This window comes from Staurois parvus, unplaced genomic scaffold (genome assembly GCF_062004578.1).
Source record: "Staurois parvus isolate SC_StPar_1 unplaced genomic scaffold, SC_StPar_1.0 ptg000696l, whole genome shotgun sequence".
In the NCBI taxonomy this organism is placed as follows: domain Eukaryota; kingdom Metazoa; phylum Chordata; class Amphibia; order Anura; family Ranidae; genus Staurois; species Staurois parvus.
Window position 1 is genome coordinate 60,605 of NW_028318492.1, and position 21,796 is coordinate 82,400.

General features: G+C 38.7%; 1 protein-coding gene across 1 annotated transcript in view; it reads right to left on the reverse strand.

Annotated features, from left to right (window-relative positions):
* Positions 1-21,796, reverse strand: part of ZPLD1 (zona pellucida like domain containing 1) — a 130,903-nt gene that overhangs the window by 38,582 nt on the left and 70,525 nt on the right. Inside the window, exons 6-8 of the mRNA XM_089652898.1 lie at positions 19,353-19,433; positions 16,892-17,063; positions 10,104-10,212 (exon numbers count right to left, since the gene is read on the reverse strand). Coding sequence (XP_089509024.1) covers positions 10,104-10,212; positions 16,892-17,063; positions 19,353-19,433 — 362 coding nt within the window. The remainder of the gene's footprint in view (positions 1-10,103; positions 10,213-16,891; positions 17,064-19,352; positions 19,434-21,796) is intronic.

Below are 21,796 nucleotides of genomic sequence, written 5' to 3' on the forward strand. Positions count from 1 at the left end.
CAATTTTGAGTTCAGAAGTGTTCAAGTAAAGTATAAGCAGAAACTTTTAAAATATATATTTTTTTAAGTTATGCTATGTGATTGGGAGCATGTAACAAATATAAAGTAGGAGCTATCCCAATTTGGCTGCAAAGTGGAAATACACTTTAAGCCAGTTTTGTCTACATTCTATACCAAAAGTTTGAAGCTATGCTTTAAACATTTAATATTTGTCTGAAAAAAAGCAAATATTATTCTTTTTGATTCATTCCTAACTGAAAAAGAAGAACACCATGCCTACTTTATCATCACAGCCTGAGTCAGAGCTGACAGATAATAGCAGCTAAAGCAAACAGTGCATGGTACCTCTGCTGAAAAAAAAAACACAGCGCAATCTGTATTTGTTATTTAATCGTATTATTATCTAAGCAGGAACATATGCATTACTGTACGATAATAAGAAGGTACTGTTTCTCTGTTGCAAGAGCAATTTATTGATAGAATTTCCTGTCAGTATTTGAATGGGCCCTGCAGGCTAATGCAAACTGTGGTTCTGTTTCTCAAAGTAGATCTAAATCAATAAACTGTCATACAATCTTTAACATGTTAGTACATTTTCAAAAGTCACTTTTCATTTACTTAAACTGGAAGCAAAGCCTAAATATAACTATTCTTAAAAATGTCCCCTCTCCCTCCTGCTCCCTATCCTGCCTGCCCAGTATAAAAAAGTATCTGAGTACCTACCTATTTTTAATATGCTTTGTTCTGGTCATGTGATCCCACAGCTCTGGCTCCCCTGTGTCAGTGAGTGGCTGTCGCAAGGAAGAAGAGAGAGAGCCAATGACTGGGCCATGGGAATCTATGGGTGGCGTCACGGTTCTGGAAATTCACAGCTGTTTGTAAGCGCTCCTTTATACAGTGGAGCCGGAGCTTCAAAATCACATGACCAGACCAGAGCAGATTAAGCTTAGGTAAGTACACAGATTTTTGTATACAGGGTAGGCAGGATAGGTAGGTGAAGTGGGGGAAGGGAACATCTTTTAATGACTTGCCCTCCAGAGGATTTACCCCCTTTCCTGACTAGGCCATTTTTTTTCGATACGACACTGCATTACTTTAACTGACAATTGCGCGGTCATGCAACGCTATACACAAATTAAATGTTGGGAGATGTTCTTTTTTTCCTACAAATAGAGCTTTCTATCGGTGGTATTTGATCACCTCTGCATTTTTTATTTTTTGCGCTATAAACCAAAAAAGACCGACAATTTCGAAAAACAAAAAACACATTTTTTAACTTTTTGCTATAAAACATATCCAATAAAAATTAATAAATCAAATTTATTAACAAATTTAGGCCAAAATGTATTTTGCTACATGTTTTTGCTAAAAAAAAACCCAGTTCGTGTAAATTAATTGGTTTACATGAAAGTTATAGCGTCTATAAATTACGGTATGGATGCTGGAATTTGTTTTTTTATACTAGTAATCAGTGACTTATAGTAGGACAGGGCATTCTGACACTGGGTGGGAACTGACTAACTGCCACTGACATCCCAATGACACTAATACAGTGATCAGTGCTAATAAAAAGCACTGACACTGTACTAATGACACTGGGCAGGAAGGGGTTAACATCTGGGGCGATCAAAGGGTTAACTGTGTGCTGTTTTATATTATGTGCTGTGCGTGTTTTACTAGGGAGACATGCTACTTTGTATTTCTCTGCTGTGCAAAGCAGCATGTCCTTGCTGGCAGGAGAAAGACCTGTGTTGTTTACACACAGGTCTCTCCCCTGTCAGCTTTCCCCAACGATCGCCGGGTGGCGGCGGGGAATTTCCAGGCCTGATTGACATCCCTAGTCGCCAATGGAAGCGCGGGTAGGGCGGCGCGCGCTCCCTACCTGGAAATGCAAATCACGTATATATACACGTGATTATCCACAGCCCTTCTGCCCTGTAGTTCAACTATAGGGTGGCGGTCAAGTCGTTAAACATAGTTATTGTAGGCCTTTCTTCTACTTCAGATCTTTAATTTCATTCAATATTAACAGGAGATCCTGGCATGAAGGTCCTTGTCTAGGTACTTCTTTGTTTCAACCTTTCCTGTTATAATTTGCCAACACTTTATCCCTGTTTAAAAATCACACTGTAAAGTGATTTCCTAGTAAAAACTACATGTGGCCACTCCGAGGAGCATTGAATAGGCATGTTCCACTGTAGTCACTCAGGAAACCCATCATAAGAAATGACAGGCAGCATTTCTGAAGCATGTGCATGTAAACAAGAAGGGGGAGATTTACTAAAACTGATAGCTCAAAATCTGGTTTAGCTGTGCATGGTAGCCAATCAGCTTCTAACTTCAGCTTGTTCATTTAAACTTTGACAATAAAACCTGGAAGCTGATGGGCTTCTGTGCACAGCTGCACCAGATTTTGCACTCTCCAGTTTTAGTAAATCAGCCCCGAAGCGTCTACAAAGTGGCTGCATGCACCTTAAATTAAACAAAGGATGAAAGAAATGGTGAAAAATAATTATAGCTTTAAAACGATGCTTTTATGCATGAAGCTGATCAAAACGAATTTGTGTTGATATGTTATAAAGCTATGTTGGCAAATATACTGTATGGCTCTGATCAGCTCAGACTCCTTTTTTCCTCAAATAAACATGATGTTTTAGCAAAATAAATGTAATTCACTTGGGCTCTACATCCATTTTAAATGGACATTTTCCATAGTTGTATGTTATGTATTTTATATTTTTTTATATTTTTAAGACCATACATACCTGCTTATGTGACTTATAATTGGAACACTTTTTTTTTCTTGCAATTATGGATTTTTCATACACTGACATTTAGTCAGATAAACTACACATCATCTTCCTCTTAAAACTCTTAACGGGTGGATTGTTGAAAAAGAAAACCACACAGGTAATCAAACAACAAAACGTAACAGACAGTACAGTGAATGTTAGATATATGCTATCATTGTACATTTCTATTACCAGTCTTTATTGCTTTCATTGTTTCCATTTGATACATTGTAAACAGCAGGCTTTAACAAGCACTACATATCTCAAGTCAAGACAAAAGCAAAGGTTTGACCTAGATTTACTGCTTTCTGCAAAAAACTGAACAGTGTAAACTTGCAAATTAATTCTTAATATTTTGTTTCAGACCACAAAAAGACATTTTGCAAACCTCTAAGTTTTCAGAACATGGTGATTACACACACAAAAAAAGTCTAAGGTAGATGTTTTTTGCAATAAGACACACTATCAGAGGGATTAAAGTGTTACTAAACCCATGCCCCATTGCATTCACTCTATCTGGTCTCCCACAGTACAAAGAACATGGAAATGCAATTATTTTAGTAAATATAAACTGCAAAAAACTTTTTTATCATCAGCAGTTAGATCAGTCTTGTGATTTCTATCAGTGTTCAGAAGAGCACTGGTTAAAGCTTGTAGGAGGAGTTTTCTTTCTGCTCTAGGAGGATGCTGAACCCCTGACCTCTGACAGGACAGTGCTGGCCCTGTGCTGATCACATGCACCCCCCCCCCAAAAAAAAATTCTCTAGCAATACACATCAAACTGAGGATGTGCAGAGGGTCTCCACACATATGTCTTATCAGGTGATAAGAGGGGGACACTGGAAGAAGGGGAGGATCAGGGAAGTCAGGATCAAACAGCCTTTTTTACACAATGCAGAGGATTAACCTCTTAGGTTCCACAGTGAGTATAACAAGCATGCTTTACTGCATATACAGAATGATTTTACTGTTGTGGGTATAGTAACACTTTATGGCCATAATACACTTTCCTACCTGCACCTTGTGTTTTTACCTGAATAAGATGCATTGATTATGTAGTGTCATTTTTGCCCTGTACACACAGCCTACGGTAGGGTAAATTTTCACAATCCTGTGTCAGCAGTTTCTGTTTGTGTTCAAACATGAGCCATGCAGCATGACACTGGTAAGTTAATGCATGACCTCTAAGAACTTACTGTGAAGAAACTGCATACCCCATAATCTCTGGATCTCTCTGCTTAGTGTTCTGCAGATGAAAGCTAGTAATTAGATCTGAAACAGGCATAAGGAGGCAGGAAATGGCAAGGCAATGATTGGATGCTGCGCAGGGGCGGACTGACAATGCGAGCACTCGGGCACTGCCCGAGGGCTCGGGGTCAGTAGGGGGCCCCATAAAATGCCCCTGGTACCTTTTTATAGGCTTTTTTGAGTGTGGGCAAGGACACAGGGGCCTCATGATCCCCTATTGCCCGGGGGCCCCATGAGTTGTCAGTCTGCCCCTGATGCTGCGTGACCTGGAAGTAGACGTTGCCTGTCCCTTTAGCGAATAAGAACAACCTTGGTGAATGAATACATAGACGTAGGGAAAGTACTAACACAGGGGGCTCCCCCCACGTGACAGCTGAATGAAGATTCCGGTGAACGTAACGTGGTGATTGTGTGATCAATTTGTGATCACATGATCATAATGTAAGCAAAGCTGTTATGAATCAAACTTATTCATAACAGCTTTGCTCCTCTTCCTAATGAGCTGTGATTGGCCCACAGCTGTCACATGATAAATGGGGCCAATCACAGCACCCTGCACCATGTGACCAGCTCCAGCCAATCACAGATCACTATCCTGAGCTGTCAAAACCTCATGACATGACACAAGTTTTGCATTGCAGGAGAAATGATCTTTATTTCTTCTGCAAAGCAAAGTGTAAAAAAAATCCCTGTTCACCCCCCCACACACACACACACACACACACACACACACACACACACACACACAGTAGTACAATGTCACTATGGTAACATTGCACTATTCTGATAAAAGTATTTTTTTTAAAACGTGAAAAAAAATATATATCTATATATCTATATATATATATATATATAGATATATAAATATATAGGTAGCACAGTGGCTAAATGGTTAGCACTTCCGCCTGGCAGTACTAGGGTCATTGGTTCGAATCCCAGCCACGGCACCTCCTGCCTGGAGTTTGCATGTTCTCCCTGTGCCTGTGTGGGTTTCCTCCCACACTTCAAAGACATGCTGGTAGGTGAATTGGAATTGGATCCTGTTTAAATTATCCCTAGTATGTATGAATGTAAGCTAGGGACCTTATATTGTACACCCCTTGAGGGTTAGGGACTGATGTGAATGTATAATATTCGGCTTTCATGTAAAAGCAATCCTAGTGGCCAATTAGCTGCTGAATTGTTTTTATGAGCAGCAGGAAGGGACAACCTCCAGCTGCCTTCTACAGTTTTCTTGGGCTCTCCTGTCCCACAGGGGAATCCGAGAATGTAGCCAGCCGTTATGGCTGACCATAGAGCTGGTCAGAGACTAGAATGGCTCCAATGATCTCTATAGTCTAAGAAATCGGAAGCTACGAGCATTTCCTCACTTCAGTTTTGCAGCATATAAACAGCGCCATTTGTAAATTGGGAGAGCATCTGATCACACCGATCTTGGTGAGATTAGATAATGTAAGGGCAGAGGAGATATCTAGAGTCTGATAGACCCCAGATTTCTCAAAAAAGAATGTATGACAATGTCCATTGAAGTTATAAGGGATATTTACATTCCCTGTGATAGCATTAAAAGTGATTAAAAAAAATGAAAGGGACAGGGTAAAAATAATTTAGAACATCAAAATAAGTAAAAAAAAAAAATAAAGCATCCTTGTCCCCCGTGCATGTGCACCTGAATCCGCAGGCATTGACCCCGTGCCGGTATGTAAACAGCAGTTGCACCATGCATGTGAGGTATCGCCGTAAATGTCAGGTCAAGGGAAGTAATTCTAGCACTAGACCTCCTGTGTAAATATAAATTGATGACCTGTAAAGTCTTTTAAAGCATCGCCTATCAATAATAAAAATGTATGTACTTTGTTGCCATTGCACAGGCATGCACAATTTTATAGCATGTCATGTTTGGTATCTATTTACTCAACGCAACATCATCTTTTATATTCTATCAAACAATTGGGCAATATATTGTGTTTTTGTGCATTAAAGTTCTAAAAAGTGTATTTTTCCAAAAGATTTGTGTTTAAAAAATCGCTGCGCAAATACTGTGTGATGTAAAAAATTTAAACACCCACCATTTTATTCTCTAGGGCCTCTGCTTTAAAAAATATATAATGTTTGGTGTTCAATGTCATTTTCTAGCAAAAAAAACTGTTTTTTCATGTGAACAAAAAGTGTCAGAAAAGGCTTGGTCTTCAAGAGTGGGTGATATGTGACATAAGCTTATAATGTTGACCCTGAAATGCCAGGATAGTAGAAGCAACCCCTCCAAAAGATCCCTTTTTGGAAAGTAGACACTCCAAGGTATTTGCTAAAAGGCATGGTGAGTGTTTTGCAGATCTCATTTGTTGTCACATGTTTTTGGAAAACGAAGAAAGAAGACAAAAAATGTATTTTTTCTTTTCTTTTTTTCTTTTTCAAAACCCTCTGACAAAAACGATATCTGTAAAATACTCACCATGTCTCTTATCTAATTCCTTGGGGTGTCTACTTTCAAAAAAGCGGTCATTGGGGGGGCGTGTTTGTACTATCCTGGCATTTTAGAGTCTCTGAAACTGTGATAGGTAGTGGGGAAGTGATATGAGGAAATATGCCCTTTGAAAGCTCGGAGGTGCTCATTGGATTTTGGGGGCCTGTATGTAGCTAGGCTGCCAAAACGTCTCTCACATGTGGCATCCCCATACTTGAAAGAAGTAGGAAAATGTGTTTTGGGGTGTTATTCGACATATACCCATGGCATGCGTGAGCAATATATCATTAACCTCCCTGGCGGTATTCCCGAGTGTAGCTCGGGATAAAGTTTCAGTACCACAAGCGGTAACCCTGAGCTACACTCGGGAACACCATGCGGTGCTGCTCCTTTTAGCACCTTAAGAAATATGATAGGCAGCCAGAAAGTAAAAGCTACATAAATTCCAATATATATACCATAGTTTGTAGACGCTATAACTTTCACACAAAGCAATTAATATAGAGTACATGTATTGAGATTTTTTTTTTTTTACCAAAGACATGTAGCAGAACATATTTTAACCTAAATGTATGACTAACTTTGAGTTTATTGGATATTTTTTATAACCAAGAATGAAAAATATTGTTTTATTTCAAAATTCTTTTTTTGTTTATAGCACAAAAAATAAAAACAGCAGAGATGATCAAATACCACCAAAAGAAAGCTCTATTTGTGTGAAAAAAAAGGACATACATTTCATATGGGTACAGCATTGCACGACCGCACAATTACCTGTTGAAATAGTGCAGTGCCAAACAGCAAAAAATGGCCTGGTCAGGAAAGGGGGTAAATCCTCTGGAGGGCAAGTGGTTAAGGCAAACAAAAAACACACAGGGGTTGATTTACTAAAACTGGAGAGTGCAAAATCTGGTGCAGCTGTGCTAGGAAACCAATCAGCTTCTAACCTCAACTTGTTCAATTAAACTTTGACAATAAAACTTGGAAGCTGATTGGTTTCAATGCAGAGCTGCACCAGAATTTTCACTCTCCAGTTTTAGTAAATCTACCACATAGACTATAACTACGCTGATACCTAATTAAAAAACACATTTTAAAGTGTAAAGGGTGAAGTAAAAATTTTAAAATGTGCTTTTTGAGAACAGCAAGGTTTTCCATAGTTTGCAACTATTGCAGCATTGTTACACGTAAGTATGCCTACCTCACAAAAGTTCTATGTTTGCTTGTAGAATATATCCCAGCTCATTCTTGATGTGCTTTTTGTTTAATCACAAAGATTTTCAAATTCAATAATGACTCTATAGTCAATACTGAATATAATTACTTCCTACAAATGTCACTTATTTCAGTGACATAACATTTGTTTTACATCTCTAACAGAATCTATCGATAAAATCTTACCTTGTATTTGCTTATCTTTGAATAAATGTAGTTTCACCATGGCAGTTGTGTGCTGTCTATAATACATGCTACTGCCTAGATAACTTTTAGAGCAAATGTCTGTATTCATGCAAAGGAGAACGTACTGTATATATGTAGAAACATAACAACCCAGATTTGTACACATCCACCTGGCACTAATACTATTCTTGATTAGGCATGAAAAAGGATGGGGGGGGATTTGGGAGGAGCCTAGGGTTCAGCCTCTGAGGAGAACCTGAGCAACAGTTGCCTTTTCGTAGATCACCATAGTGCTACTGCCCTGGAGAACTGCCTCTGCATATGCTGGGTAGAAAGAAGGAGTAGGTAAAGGCACCCAGAGGTCTATGTATTTTACACATTCTAAAGCCAGCCATAGATGGATCGAATATCGGTCAGTTCAGCAGGGACCAGCTGAGATTTGATCCATCTATAGGCAGGATGATTGTAACCAAGTCAATCCATCTATTGACTTGGGTACAACCAGCCTGTCAGATTTTTCTACATACGATTATTACCTGTGGCTTTAGCCACAAGCAATAATCTAGTGCCCACCAGCAGAATGCAATAGATCCACTGGAGGAATTCCCCCATCAACACTGACTGTGAATCAAGCAATTCTCTTTGCTTTCAATATTGGTAAAAGGAAAAAAAAGGTGAACCCTTATGAAAAAGTCAGAAGTGACGAAACGCGTCATGTCAGAACGTCAAACCGGAAGGAGCGGCACGGCCATCTTGGATACTGGAATTCAGTCATACGAACTGTGGGAGAGGATGGACCTTTCTTTGTACCCAATGTAAGCTTTAATAATAAAATCACGGATTTACTTTTATATACTCCACTGAGCATTGTCTTCCCTTCCGAGGAGCGGGGAAGTCTGGATTGGGCACTTCAGGAAAGGGGAAGTCACGGATTACCCAGGAGGAGTCCCATGCCTGTTTATATTGAAAGAGGGTAATGGTACGTTATCCTGCAAGAGTTGTGGCACTACTTATATTTGATGCATGTGATCACGAGTAGTTTGATGTGGATTAACATGGAATGGTTGTGAAGTTTCATTATCCATGAGAGGGTAATGGTATTTAATTATATTTGATTGGTGACACTGTTTTTGGATTTTTGCACTAATCACAAGTTGAAGTGTTGGTTTCTCACGAGTGTGGGTTTAGGAGGAATCACTTTAAGTGTCACGAGTGTTTTTGTTTTAAAGATAATGCACTATATTTAGTTTATTTTTTTTTTAGGTATCTTGGATTGAAAAGCTACGAACTGGATTGATTTTCAACACTTGGAAGAGTACTTTGTGTGGACTTTTGCCTGGACACTTATATATACATATACAATATTATAATAATTTTATTATTTTATGTATGAGGGTAGATGATGGGAGTGTGTTAGCGGGATTACAGAAAAGGTCTTATTTTACTATGCAGACAGCATTTGGATCTGGGACCCATGGTACACAAGGAGCTCTGTTTAAAAATATTTGTTTGGTTTTCAAGCATAGCCTGAACACTTTTTATCTCTTTGGATATTGGCATTGACAGTTCAGGTTATTTTTAATTGTGGAGATAGTATTAAAAAGTGACTCCTTGATATCTGATCTAAATTTTATCCTGATTCTTTTTAAATATAAATCTAGTCAGAAAAGATAAGAATTTTTGTGAGTTTTTGTATTGCTTTGTGGCCAGTTCTTGGCCTGGTGACAACAGTGCCATTGTGTCAGGTAGCAAGGACATATTTTAAAAGTAAATAGATAGCTAGAAGAGTGGATAAGCAGACATTCTATGAAACAGTGTTATCACGTAACAGATCCTCAATGAAACAACCATGTAATTAGACTGCAGGCCTTTCGTATTTGGCACTTCTGATAAATATATTCAATTCTCTTTGCCTGTATTGTCATTTTTGTTGCTATTGAATGATCAGATATACTTTGACCTCAAATACAGAAAACATATTTCACTTACATTTGATTACATTTTGTCCTGAAAAGCTGAAATAAACAGCAGTCTGCCTCCACCTTAATTTTTTTAAAAAAAAATCTGAACTGGATTGGATGGAAAGAAATGATATATAACTAGATAGATAGATAGATAGATAGATAGATAGATAGATAGATAGATAGACTTACTGGTTGAATGAAAACATTTTAATTTAAATGAACAAAATGTATTACCACTTCTTGTGATGATTGGCCCAGCAGATACAACAGCATTTCCAGAGAGACCCTGGGGTGCTAATGTAGTCTTTGTATGTACATCTCTTTTTTCTCTGTTATGGCAGCTCTGTGGGGGTTAAATAGCATACACCATTAACATCACATTTTCTTTTGAAAATTGCAGTGTTTTTACAGAAAGGTTTTTTTGTCTTGCTGTTTCAAAATAGCAATCAATATGACTATGAATATAGCAAATTATCCTAAGTTTTAAATATATATATATATATATATTTTTTTTTTTAATAGACAATGTAGTATGTGAGCTTAAGGTTTTTTAATAATAATTACAAAAAAATAATTTGCAGATGGCTTCAATCTTGATCCCAATGTAAAAAACAAATGTCTTGCCTGAACTCAATGGTATACCAGCCAGTGTACAGATAAAATGTTATACAAGGAATAAAGCATAGAAAAACAAGATGACAATAGGTGTCAACCAAAAGAGGAACTCAGAATACAGAAATAAAGACAAAAACACAGAAAATATCCTGTCCAAAGCCAATCATATAGGTAATATAGGTAGTGAAAACTTTTGAATCTCTTTTTTTTAAATCACAAAACAATCCAAGACCTAAACTGTTGGTTTTGATTAACTGCAAAGCAATGGAATCAAAATGACACCAATCAAACATGACTGGAAAAATCCAGTTGAATTCTATAGGATTTTCAATTTTTTTTCTCAGTTTGTGTCTATTTATATATTCACAGTTTCCTTCAAACTTTTGCTCAGTAACTTATTTTGAATTTGTAATTCCAGCTGTATAGACAAAATGTTAGTGCTTTTCAAACTGCATGTGGGCTTTGTTTATGATTAATATATAATATGTATTTTGTGAAGATCAATCAATAAATTAAATTATTAACAATTTTAGCAAAAATAAACATTTATCGTAAAAAAGGATAAACCAAACTGATAAAATTAGAAATGTGCTCATCCAAAGGAGCATTCAAATCAAGACCAGTTTCAACTTGACAATTGATGGGTGGATTAAACATGTGGATAATAGATTAATTAGTTTCTGAGGCTTGTACACTACACTACCATGTATGACCAGTTTTAGAGTATCCATACTGTATATGTACTGTAAAGCCTGCTAAAGCTCTAGTACTCAGTTTTACCGAGTCCAAGAAGGAATCTCAAAGCAGACATTACATTATCTTGTATATCAGTGTACTAACCACTTTCCCGCCGCCCTATAGCACAAATACTGCTACAGGGTGGCAGGGGTGTGCAAAATCATGTATATATATCCCTACCAAAGCTGCTACTTGTGGCCTCAGCTGTCAATCAGAACAGAGCCATACAAAGCAGTGTGCTTACAGGTGAAAGTACAGACACAGCTTATTGTGAAACAGCACACAGTTAACTCTTTGATCGCCCCACAGTTAACCCCTTCCTGCCAAGTGCCATTAGTACAGTGTCAGTGCTTTTTATTAGCACTGATCACTGTATGGGTGACACTGGGGATGTCAGTGACACCACGTCAGTTCCCCCCAGTGTCAGAATGCCCACCGCAGTCCCGCTATAAGTCGCTGATCGCTGCCATTACTTAAAGTGGGACTGTGATATTGCAGAAGACATTTTTACACTAACTGACACTTTTTGGGCACCAGTGACACTAATACAGTGATCAGTGCTAAAAATATGCACTGATTACTGTACTAATGACACTGGTTGGGAAGGTGTTAACATCTATGGTGATCAAAGGGTTAAGTGTGTGCCTAGCTATGTGCCTGATGTACACTAGGTGGTGCTGGAACAAGGGGAAATGATGGATCATGTTCCCAGCTCTGCAGGGACACATAATCAATCACTCCCTCCTGTCACAACAGAGCTGTGCCTGTGTAAACATAGGCACAGCTCTGTTCTTCTTCCCTGCCCAACAATCTGCAGTTGCCAGCGAACATCAATTGCAGCTTGGCTTCTGCTGTGACATATACATGATTTTGCACAAGAGAGCAGCCCTATGGCAGTAAAGTGGTAAATTTGTCTAAATGATAAATACATTTGAATTTGCCACATCCCCTATCTTGAACAATATTTTTCTATTTTGCTACCCTTATTACTATACTTTAAAACCACCCATGAGAGATTATATGCACACTCAAATAGAGTTCAGAAAAAAAAGGGATGAAGAGCTGAAACTACACACTGCAGAGCTCAGTGAGGAGAGCACTGATCAGTTTGTTGGGGGTCCCTCCCCTGTCATCACTTTTGGTGTCAGGAAAACTTGGTGTCAGAAGTGATTTATGCTAATAACAAAGGAACAAAACAGCAGACAGAAATTACATGTTAGTGATCTTGATTGAGACAAGTACACACTATAGAGGGATATGCTTTGTTCATACTTCATGTCTGAGGTTTAAAACCACTTTAAGTTCTTGAAAAATATAAATAACCTTAACATAAATGGTTTTAGCTTGTGATCTGCACTGGAAAATAAGTTGCTGCTGCCACTAATACACCTGTTCTCTTTTTCTGAGCAATATAATGTATTGAATATTTTTAATTGCATTCTACAAACTGTCACAATTTTAATTTTTTTGTGAGCTGATGAATATTTTTTAATTCTTTATTTTAAGTCTTTATGTTTATCACATTAATTTGTGTTTTATTTCAGTGTAGCTTGGCATAGATACAAGAATGGTAAACTAATAAGTCTACAAGGAATTAAAATGATGAAAATAAAAGTGGAAACAGAAAATATAAACAGCACAAAACTAATAACAACTGTTAACAGGTAAACCAGTCCTTTAGCCTTATCCATTTCCATTATAATATAAGCCATCAGTCATTGGGGTTTAGCATGTTCCAATGTATCCCGTCATTACTGAAAAAAAATTCAATTTATTATTTATCCGAGATGTGGTGTTCAAGCTGTCAGTTATTGCAAATTCATATAACAGAGTTATAGCAGGGGTGAAGGATTTTCCAGAGCATACCTAATAGACAATTTGCTTTAATAAGAATGTGGTTTATGAGCTGCTATACCTGGTTTTGAAGATAATCTAAAGGCATAGCTAGTACATGATGGAATTTGTCTAATTGAAAGTGAGTGGCCCTAATATTGTGTATACTAATCTGGAAACCGCATTCCAAAAAGTAGTAAATTTTAAATAGCTTAAAAATAAGGTTTATATTGTATATTGTATTCTGAAACTATGATTACACTAACAAACATTGTTAGCAAGAAAAATTTCTACCTAAACATAAAATGAGATTTTATGGGTGTTTTCCAATAACGACTCTGGTTTGCAGTTAAAATGATGAATGTGTTCCCAGCATAGAATATATACTGTATATATATATATATATATATATATATATATATATATATAGTATATAATGTATATATGCTGTGGCAAAATACATTAACACACTTGTAGATTCACTGGCTTAATCCCAAATTGGAACTGGTGTGCATGTTTAATGTACACACTGGGATGACACTCAGGTCTGTAAGTTTCTGTGAAACACAGGTATTATTGTAAATGGTTTGATCTACTCAATAAAGATTGCATTACATGTTGGTGCTATATAAATATAGAAAATAAAGAATATAAGAAGTAAGAATAATTTAGTTTCAATCATGAAATTTTGATCTACTAATAAAGAGCCTTGCTAGTATTTTGCTTTAGTGTATAAAGACCAGATGAAGAATAAGATGACCAGGGATATGTGATGACCATCTTCTGATATGGTCAGGAACCAAAACAATTGAGTGGGTGGGTTAGGAACCCACTGCATATAAACCACTTTATATACGGTATAAAGGAGATTAGGAGAAACTGGCCTGGAAGACATAAAGAGAGTGTTTTATTTCATGCATGCACCCTCAACTGTTTTCCATGGTCATGTCCATATCATGTCCATTGTCAGATTAAGCTAATTAGAACCCAGTATGTTCATTTTAATCTTTAACGTTTTGAGAACGTGAATAAAATCTTAAAAACTATTTCTTTAAGGTGATGAGGCATGAGTTAACCAAATATTTATGTTCATGCAACTTGTGTGAGTAAATGACGCAGGTTAGGTTCATATATTTTCATGTGCAAAAAAATATAGATGCAAGACAATTATAAAAAGGTAAAGTAATGGACAATATATGGTAATGGGGCATATCAGATACAAGATGCAGGATGTAATGGAAGCTATTAGTTACAAGATAGTATAATTCAAGCTATCGTTAGGAATATGAAGAGTTGTTAGAAGTACCTGTTAGGGAGCAGGGCTTAGCCTTGAAGTCAGAAGAATTAAAGCCCATAGTATAATATGTCATGGTGAACGCTAGGTGACACCAAACTTACATTTTTTTATAAGATACACTTGGATGCTTTCCAAACACCAAGCACAATAAGTAGAGCAATACTAGAACTTCATAGAGGATTTTCACCCTCCCTCACAATCATTCTTTTCTCTCCCTTGCTTACCTGACGCTGGGCTGTGCACATTTCATATAAACAGAGGATCCAGCATTTTCCTGCTGAGATCAATTTCTCAGCAGTCGCTGCTGTGTCCCGAGCCACCATGTTCCTCTGCAATGGCATTGGAAGGTTGTTCTGGTTCTTCTGGTGCATACTTCTGAGGATGAATGCTAGGCCCACCTCCTCCTCTGTTAGTTAATTGGATGACATTCAGGGCTCCCAGTGCCTCCTAGGATATGAGCGTCACATATCCCAGGAGGCCCTGGGGGCACTGACGCCCTTCACCTATGCAAATGATGGAGCGTGGGGGATGGGCCAAAACTAATTCTTAAAAAAAAAACCCACAACATACTGTATGTGCATGGAAGTGAGATGGAGAGAGGCCAAGTCTATTTAAAGGGTGAAGATGCACTTTAAACTTAGCAACAAAGTGAAACCAAGGACACAGGGAATGCTGGAGATGCTTTTTTGAACAACAGAATTACATTCTGTGGTATTGATATATTCTGTAAATTAATTACACCGTACTTCCTAAAAGTAGATGGAATGATACACATTACAAAACAGGGCCAGATCTAGCCTGCCTGATGTGGGGGTGCAGTAAAAAACATCAGGGGGGCAGAGGATGCGAGGTCAACAGGGCAGTGTATAGATGTCAGTAGGGCAGTGTACAGATAGGGACAGCAGTTTGTAGGGCAGAGTACAGAGGTCATTAGTTTGTAGGGCAGTTTACAGTGGGTTATTAAGGCAGTGTACAAGGGTTAGCGGGGCAGTGTACAGGGGGTCAGTAGGACAGAGGATGAGAGGTCAGTAGGGGAGTGTACACGACATAGTAGGGCAGTGTACAAGCAGTCAGTGGGGCACAAAATAGGGGTCAGCAGGGCAGAAGATGGTAGATCAGCAGGGTTGTGTAAAAGAGTCAGTGGGGCAGTATACAGAGGTTCAGGAGGACACAGGATAGGGGTCAGCAGGCAGAGGATGGGAGGTCAGGGGACTGTGTCAGTAGGATAGTATACTTTGGTTTAGTATGGCAGAAGATAGGAATCAGCAGGGCAAAGGACAGGGGTCAACAGATGAGATAACAGGGGTCAGCAGGGTGGAGAACAGGGGTTATCAGGGCAAAGATAGGGCAGCAGGGCAGAAGACAGGGCAGTAGGGCAGAAAAAAGGGTGTCAGCAAGGTAGAGAAAAAGGAGTCTGCAGGACAGAAGACAGTGGTCAGAAGGGCAGTGTATGGGGGTAAGCAGGATGGAGGACAGAGGTCAGCAGGGCAGGGTACAGAGGGTCAGCAGGGTAGAGGACAGGGGTCAGAAGAGGAGAGGACAGGGTCAGAACTGCAACATAGCAGCCAGCTATATACTGCAGATCAAGGTTGTGTCTGTAAGGGAATCCGATTTCAACAGTGTGTTGAGTGGGGAGGAGCCCCCATGTGTGAGCATCCAGTCTTGGGGTCCTTGGAGGACATAGTGGTGGGTATTGAAACTGTGTACAGTCCGATGGATGGAGTGATCCTGTGTCATCAGCTATATGGAGCAGCGCTGTTCTGACAGGAGGAGGGGGCAGAGCACAGAACCGCTAATCCTTGCTCTCTCGTCACTTTCTGGACTTAACTGCTCCAGGCTCCCTTTCCTTTGTCCCGGCTCTGAGTGTGGGGATGGGGGGGGGGAGCTCAGCAGTCTGGGAGGGCACAACTGAAATCTGGGAGAGCGCAGCCCACCCCAGCAACCCCCTAGATCCGGCCATGTTACAAAAGCTGCCTGAGGTTGCTTTTGATAAAGCATTTCCATCATAGTGCACATATGTTATGAATGAAATAGGAAGAAGTCAGTTAACATGCTATTAGGCTTTTGTGAAGAGATACCAGAGAACTAGGAGCAAACACCACACAGATACAGTTAGAGAATACAAATGACATGTTGGTAGTGCATAGAATCCAGAACACCTGGGCTACAAGACATCAGATTTAACCAGTACCTGGTTATCGATATATCCATGTGTGAGAAAGTAGCAGGGAACATTGTACATCCCTGCTATGGTTACAGATAGGTACAAACATTAAGTAACCCTGAAAAGAGTAAGTGCATGGCCTATATTTTCACAAAACTGGGTAGGATCTTGGATGTTTTAGGAAAAAGTACAAGTACAAGCCTACATGGTTTTTCTACAAACCTGCAAAGGGATCCTGGGTGACTTAAAATTAAGTACAAGCTTTCAAAACTGATAAATGCTTTGGCAAATCATCTTCTAGACAGTTAGCAATATATCATAGTTTTCACCAATGTACTAGTTTTTTAATACTAAACATCATATTTAACAACTTACAGGTGTAAGAAAAGGGCAGTCATCTGATCGGCACAGCTTTGTTACACAATGCAAGAATACTGTGGACATTTTCTGGTTCTTGTGCTTGACAAATCGGAACACTTCAAAAGAGAATCTTCCCATCTGGCTCTTACCATTTTCAAATATTGTTGTCTGCGGGTCTTTATCACAGCTTTATATTAAAGAATGAAAATATAATTTAAAACATTTTTAAATAATATATATCTAATTCAGTCAAAGATTAAAACAGTGGTATATCAAACTCATTTTAAATACTGACTGATACATGAGTTTTCCTGAGATAGTTAACGGTTAATGACTAGCTTGTGACAGTTTTTAACTAGCTAAATACAATCACCAACCACTTTATTAATTACACCTGTTCACTTGCTTGGTAACACAAATTGCTAATAAACCAAACACATGGCAGCAACTCAATGCATTTAGGCATGTAGGTGTGGTGAAGACGACTTGCTGAAGTGCAAACCGAGCAGCAATATAGGGAAGAAAGGGGATTTAGGTGACTGAATGTGGCATGGCTGTTGGTGCTAGACGGGCTGGTCTGAGAATTTCAAAAACTGCTGATCTACTGGGATTTTCCCACACAACCATCTCTAGGGTTTACAGAGTCTGGTCCGAAAAAGAGAAAATATCCAGAGAGTGGTAGTTGTGTGGACGAAAATGCCTTGTTAATGTCTGAGGTCAGAGGAGAATAGGCAGACTGGTGATGCGACATTCAGATGGTAGGATCAGAATTTGGCGTAAACAGCAGGAGAGCATGGGTCCATCCTGCCTTGCATCAATGGTTCAGGCTGGTAGTAGTGATGTAATGGTGTAGGGATATTTTATTGGCATTAGCAAGGTGTACTTAATAAAGTGGCCAGTGAATGTAGAACCCCCCAACAAATTGAAGAAGAAAAGCACACCTAATAAGGCTGATTTACTAAAGGCGGCAAATTGTGCACTTTGCAAGTGCAGCTGCACTCATTTTCCCCAGAGCTTAGTGAATATGGTGAAGATTCACTTTGTAAAGAATGGCTACTCAGGTGCAAGGGAAGTCTGTGCTTTATATTGGCTCAGTGGGGAGGTTTTTCACTTTTTAAGTCACATCACCTGAGCCCATCTTGTTAAGCCCCATTCATATTTGCAAATGGGGCCATTAACAATTAGATGCTGGAAACCCAGCAGGGTTTTTAGGCAATTAGCCACAGATGGGAAGCCCAATGGAAAGTAATGGGAGACTGACAGCTTCCACAGCTGTTTGTGACCACTTGCATGTAATCTGTATGGAAACAATTGCCTGCAAATGATTGGCCTTTCGCACAGTTTGTTTCCAGGGCCGAGCATTCACAGGTAATTGCTGCTTCAGCGATTTCACATGAGTGGAGCTGTCTGCCTCCCATTCTTTTCAATGGAGCTTCTGCCCACAACTGTCAGGAACCACTACTGGTTTTAATTGGTATTTGCAAATATGAAGAGGGACTTCCTCTTCCCCTACATCATAGAAGCCATGGTTTCTACATACTGTAATGAGAATTGTCAACATGTCTGAAACAGCTGTGTGCATTTTGGAAGTCTGGAATAAATGGCTCTGTATTATTTGGTTGTATCTGCTGTAGTATAAATGAGCAGGTCTAAATGCATAGTTGAATCAGGGATATAATAGAATTATTTATTTGGCTCCTCCCATTGGTCAAACATGAGGAATAACCGTTTTATTCTAATAGTTCTCTTCTGTGTTTGGCAGGCTTAAAAATAAACGGTAAGAGTACCTTCTTTGTTTTACTCAATAAAGATAGCATAGAGAGGAAATTATGTACCCCATAGCAGCCAATCAGAAATAATCTCCTTACTGATTTATCTAAACTGAAATCTGATCACTTGTATTGGGTCGATTTTAGTTGCTCTTTGTTGTACCGTAAAAGCTGGAATGACATAAATAATATGAACCATTAAAAAATCCAAATTATCTTAGCTGTTAGATCATTGTATTCAGTTTATCTGATACTCTGAATTCTGTGTATTCAGTCATTTCTATTTAAATTTATATTTCCACATTAAATTTTCACCTCAGGGCTCAAAATTTATCATACTTTTAAAAAGTGTAAAACATAAAAACGTTTCAAAGACTTTTATCAGCTTTTTACATTGATGTTTATATGATTAATCTTCTTGATGTTCTACTGTATATAATATGTTTTATTGGACAGAAAAATATGTGTGTAAATATGATGCTTTGGGTTACAGCTACTTGCACATTCCTTTTTTCCTACAAAATAAGCCTATTTATGTACCATAATGAAAGGTGTAAGGCTATTTATCAGTGCACATATCATTCTGTTACCTAAAAGTGTTAAAACACATATACAAATAATATTACAGGTAAAACTCTACAGTGTACAATTTCTTCTTCAAGCATGTACCTTGGATACCTTTCAAAGGTTTATTACAGACATATTACCTGAGGAAAAGATCATATCTGATGTCATCGTTTGGATTTCCAGATGGGGTGGTGTAACAGTAGTCCATTAAAACATTCCACCTATATCAATAAGTAGTCACTTGGTCAGTTTAACCCAATGAAAATGGTGATTAACTTTTCCTAGTAAACATTTTAAATACGGTATACCCAAAAGATTAAAACTGTAATCAAGCCGTTAAAGACATAGGATGCACTTTATACATCCTAGAGCCCTTCCCTGGAACTCTATGATGTATGGAAATTTGAAAACTTGAAAATGAAAATGGAAAAAAGTTGACTTCCTTAGTAAAAATCTTTCCCTTCCAACTCTTAATTAACCCCTTGTTATTCCTGTTTACTCCTAATTAACACCTTCCACTCCCTGCTCTCCTTGGATATTTTTATATATTTATATGAAACTTTGAAAAAGAGAAGGCTGCTGCATTTTTGAATGAAAACAAAAATATCAAGTACCCGTATTAAGCAGCAGTCCTAATTGTGAACTCATACACAAAATTTTAAATAAATACCATATAGACTGCGCTTGGGCCGTACAAACAATAAACTTAGTGACAATAAGTACATAATTTGTGAAATGCAATAAATATTTGCTATACTGGTATTACTACTCAGTCCCAGTAGGTGAAAATAAAGTGCAAAGGTGCTAAATCCTTGATTGTGAACTCCGTAATAAAGTGACAGGTGCTCCAATGTGCTCAGACTGGTGCCCCACATGGATTTGCACTCACCGTCATCCCATGACCACCTATCTTCAGGATGGTCATATGCACTTTTGGGACTATCCCAGTGTGCAACATTGTAATGGTAACTGGTGTTCCTTCGCAGGGGCTATATCAATACCAAAAATTCTCCTCTCCTCCACAGGCAGTAATTCAAGTAATCAGCACAAAAATAAAAACAAAAGCAGACATCCCATAGTGTAAAACCGTAAAACCTTTAATGGTGGGGACAGACTGTAAAAATGCAACTCGCAAGAAAAGTGCCCATAACCTGAGCACTTTTTTTGTGAATTGCATTTTCACAGTCTGTACCCACCATTAAAGGTTTTACGGTTTTACCCTATGGGATGTCTGCTTTTGTTTTTATTTTTGTGCTGATTACTTGAATTACTGCCTGTGGAGGAGAGGAGAAATTTTGGTATTGATATAGCCTCTGCGAAGGAACACCAGTTACCAATAGCAACGTCGTTTTACGCCTGTGAAGGAACCCCGGTTACCATTACAATGTTGCACACTGGAATAGTCCCAAAAGCGCATATGACCATCCTAAAGATAGGTGCTCATGGGATGACAGTGAGTGAAAATCTATGTGGGGCACCAGTCTGAGCACAGTGGGGTACCTGTCACTTTATTACGGAGTTCACAATCAAGAATTTAGCACCTTTGCATTTCATTTTCACATACTGGGACTGAGTACTAAGTTTATTGTTTGCACGGCCCAAGTGCGGTCTATATGGTATTTATTCAAATGAAACTTTGTAGTAAAAACCTTACTCAAATTGATTTTAAAAAATGCATTTTTAATTTTTTTTTCCATTTAAAATACATCTCTCTCTCTCATTATATATATATATATATATATACTGTGACAGTGTGGCAATCTGTCACCCAGGATTCTCAACAAGGCAGGTTGAGGGGCTCCAGGGTAAGTGTTTGATATGGAGGAAAGTGGCTTTTCACGTTCCTCCTTTGTTTGTAAGGTCCATTTTGGGAGCTGGAGCCTGGAGATTTCGAAGCGATTTGGGAGGGATGAAATCTCCAATCCTGGGACCAGGTGTTAGAATAGGCCAGGAGACTGATTGCACAGGTGTGTGCAGGCCTTTAGATGGAGTCAGGACCAGAGTTCTGGGCTCCACCCCGGCAGATAGAAGTCAGGAGGGCTCCACCCCGGCAGATAGAAGTCAGGAGGGCTCCACCCCGGCAGACAGGAGTCAGGAGGGTCCACCCTGGCAGACAGGAGTCAGGAGGGCTCCACCCCGGCAGATAGGAGTCAGGAGGGCTCCACCAAGGAGAGGTGGAAGCCAAAAGCGGCAAGGAGCTGCTTGGGACTAGCTGTGTGCTAATGGCCAGCTGTGTGCGAGAGCCATGTTTTTGAAAGAGTCTGCAGGAGACAGATGTAAGCCTGAAGAGGAAGGCCAGTGGAAGATTGTGTATATCTGAGAGAGCCAGGAGGCTGAATTTTGTGTATGTGAATGATCGATACCCCTTTGTGGGAAACTCCTGATGTTTTGAACTTTCATTTAAATAAAAGTGGGCTAAAAAGGCCTTAAAAAGCAAGCTAGTTGCTGTGTGCGTTTAACAAAGCTCTATCATTTGAAGCGAGTTCCCACAATATATATATATATATATATATATATATATATATGTAAAATGAAATAAATATTTTAAATGCAATATCAACAAAAGAAAGCCTTGCTTATTCCC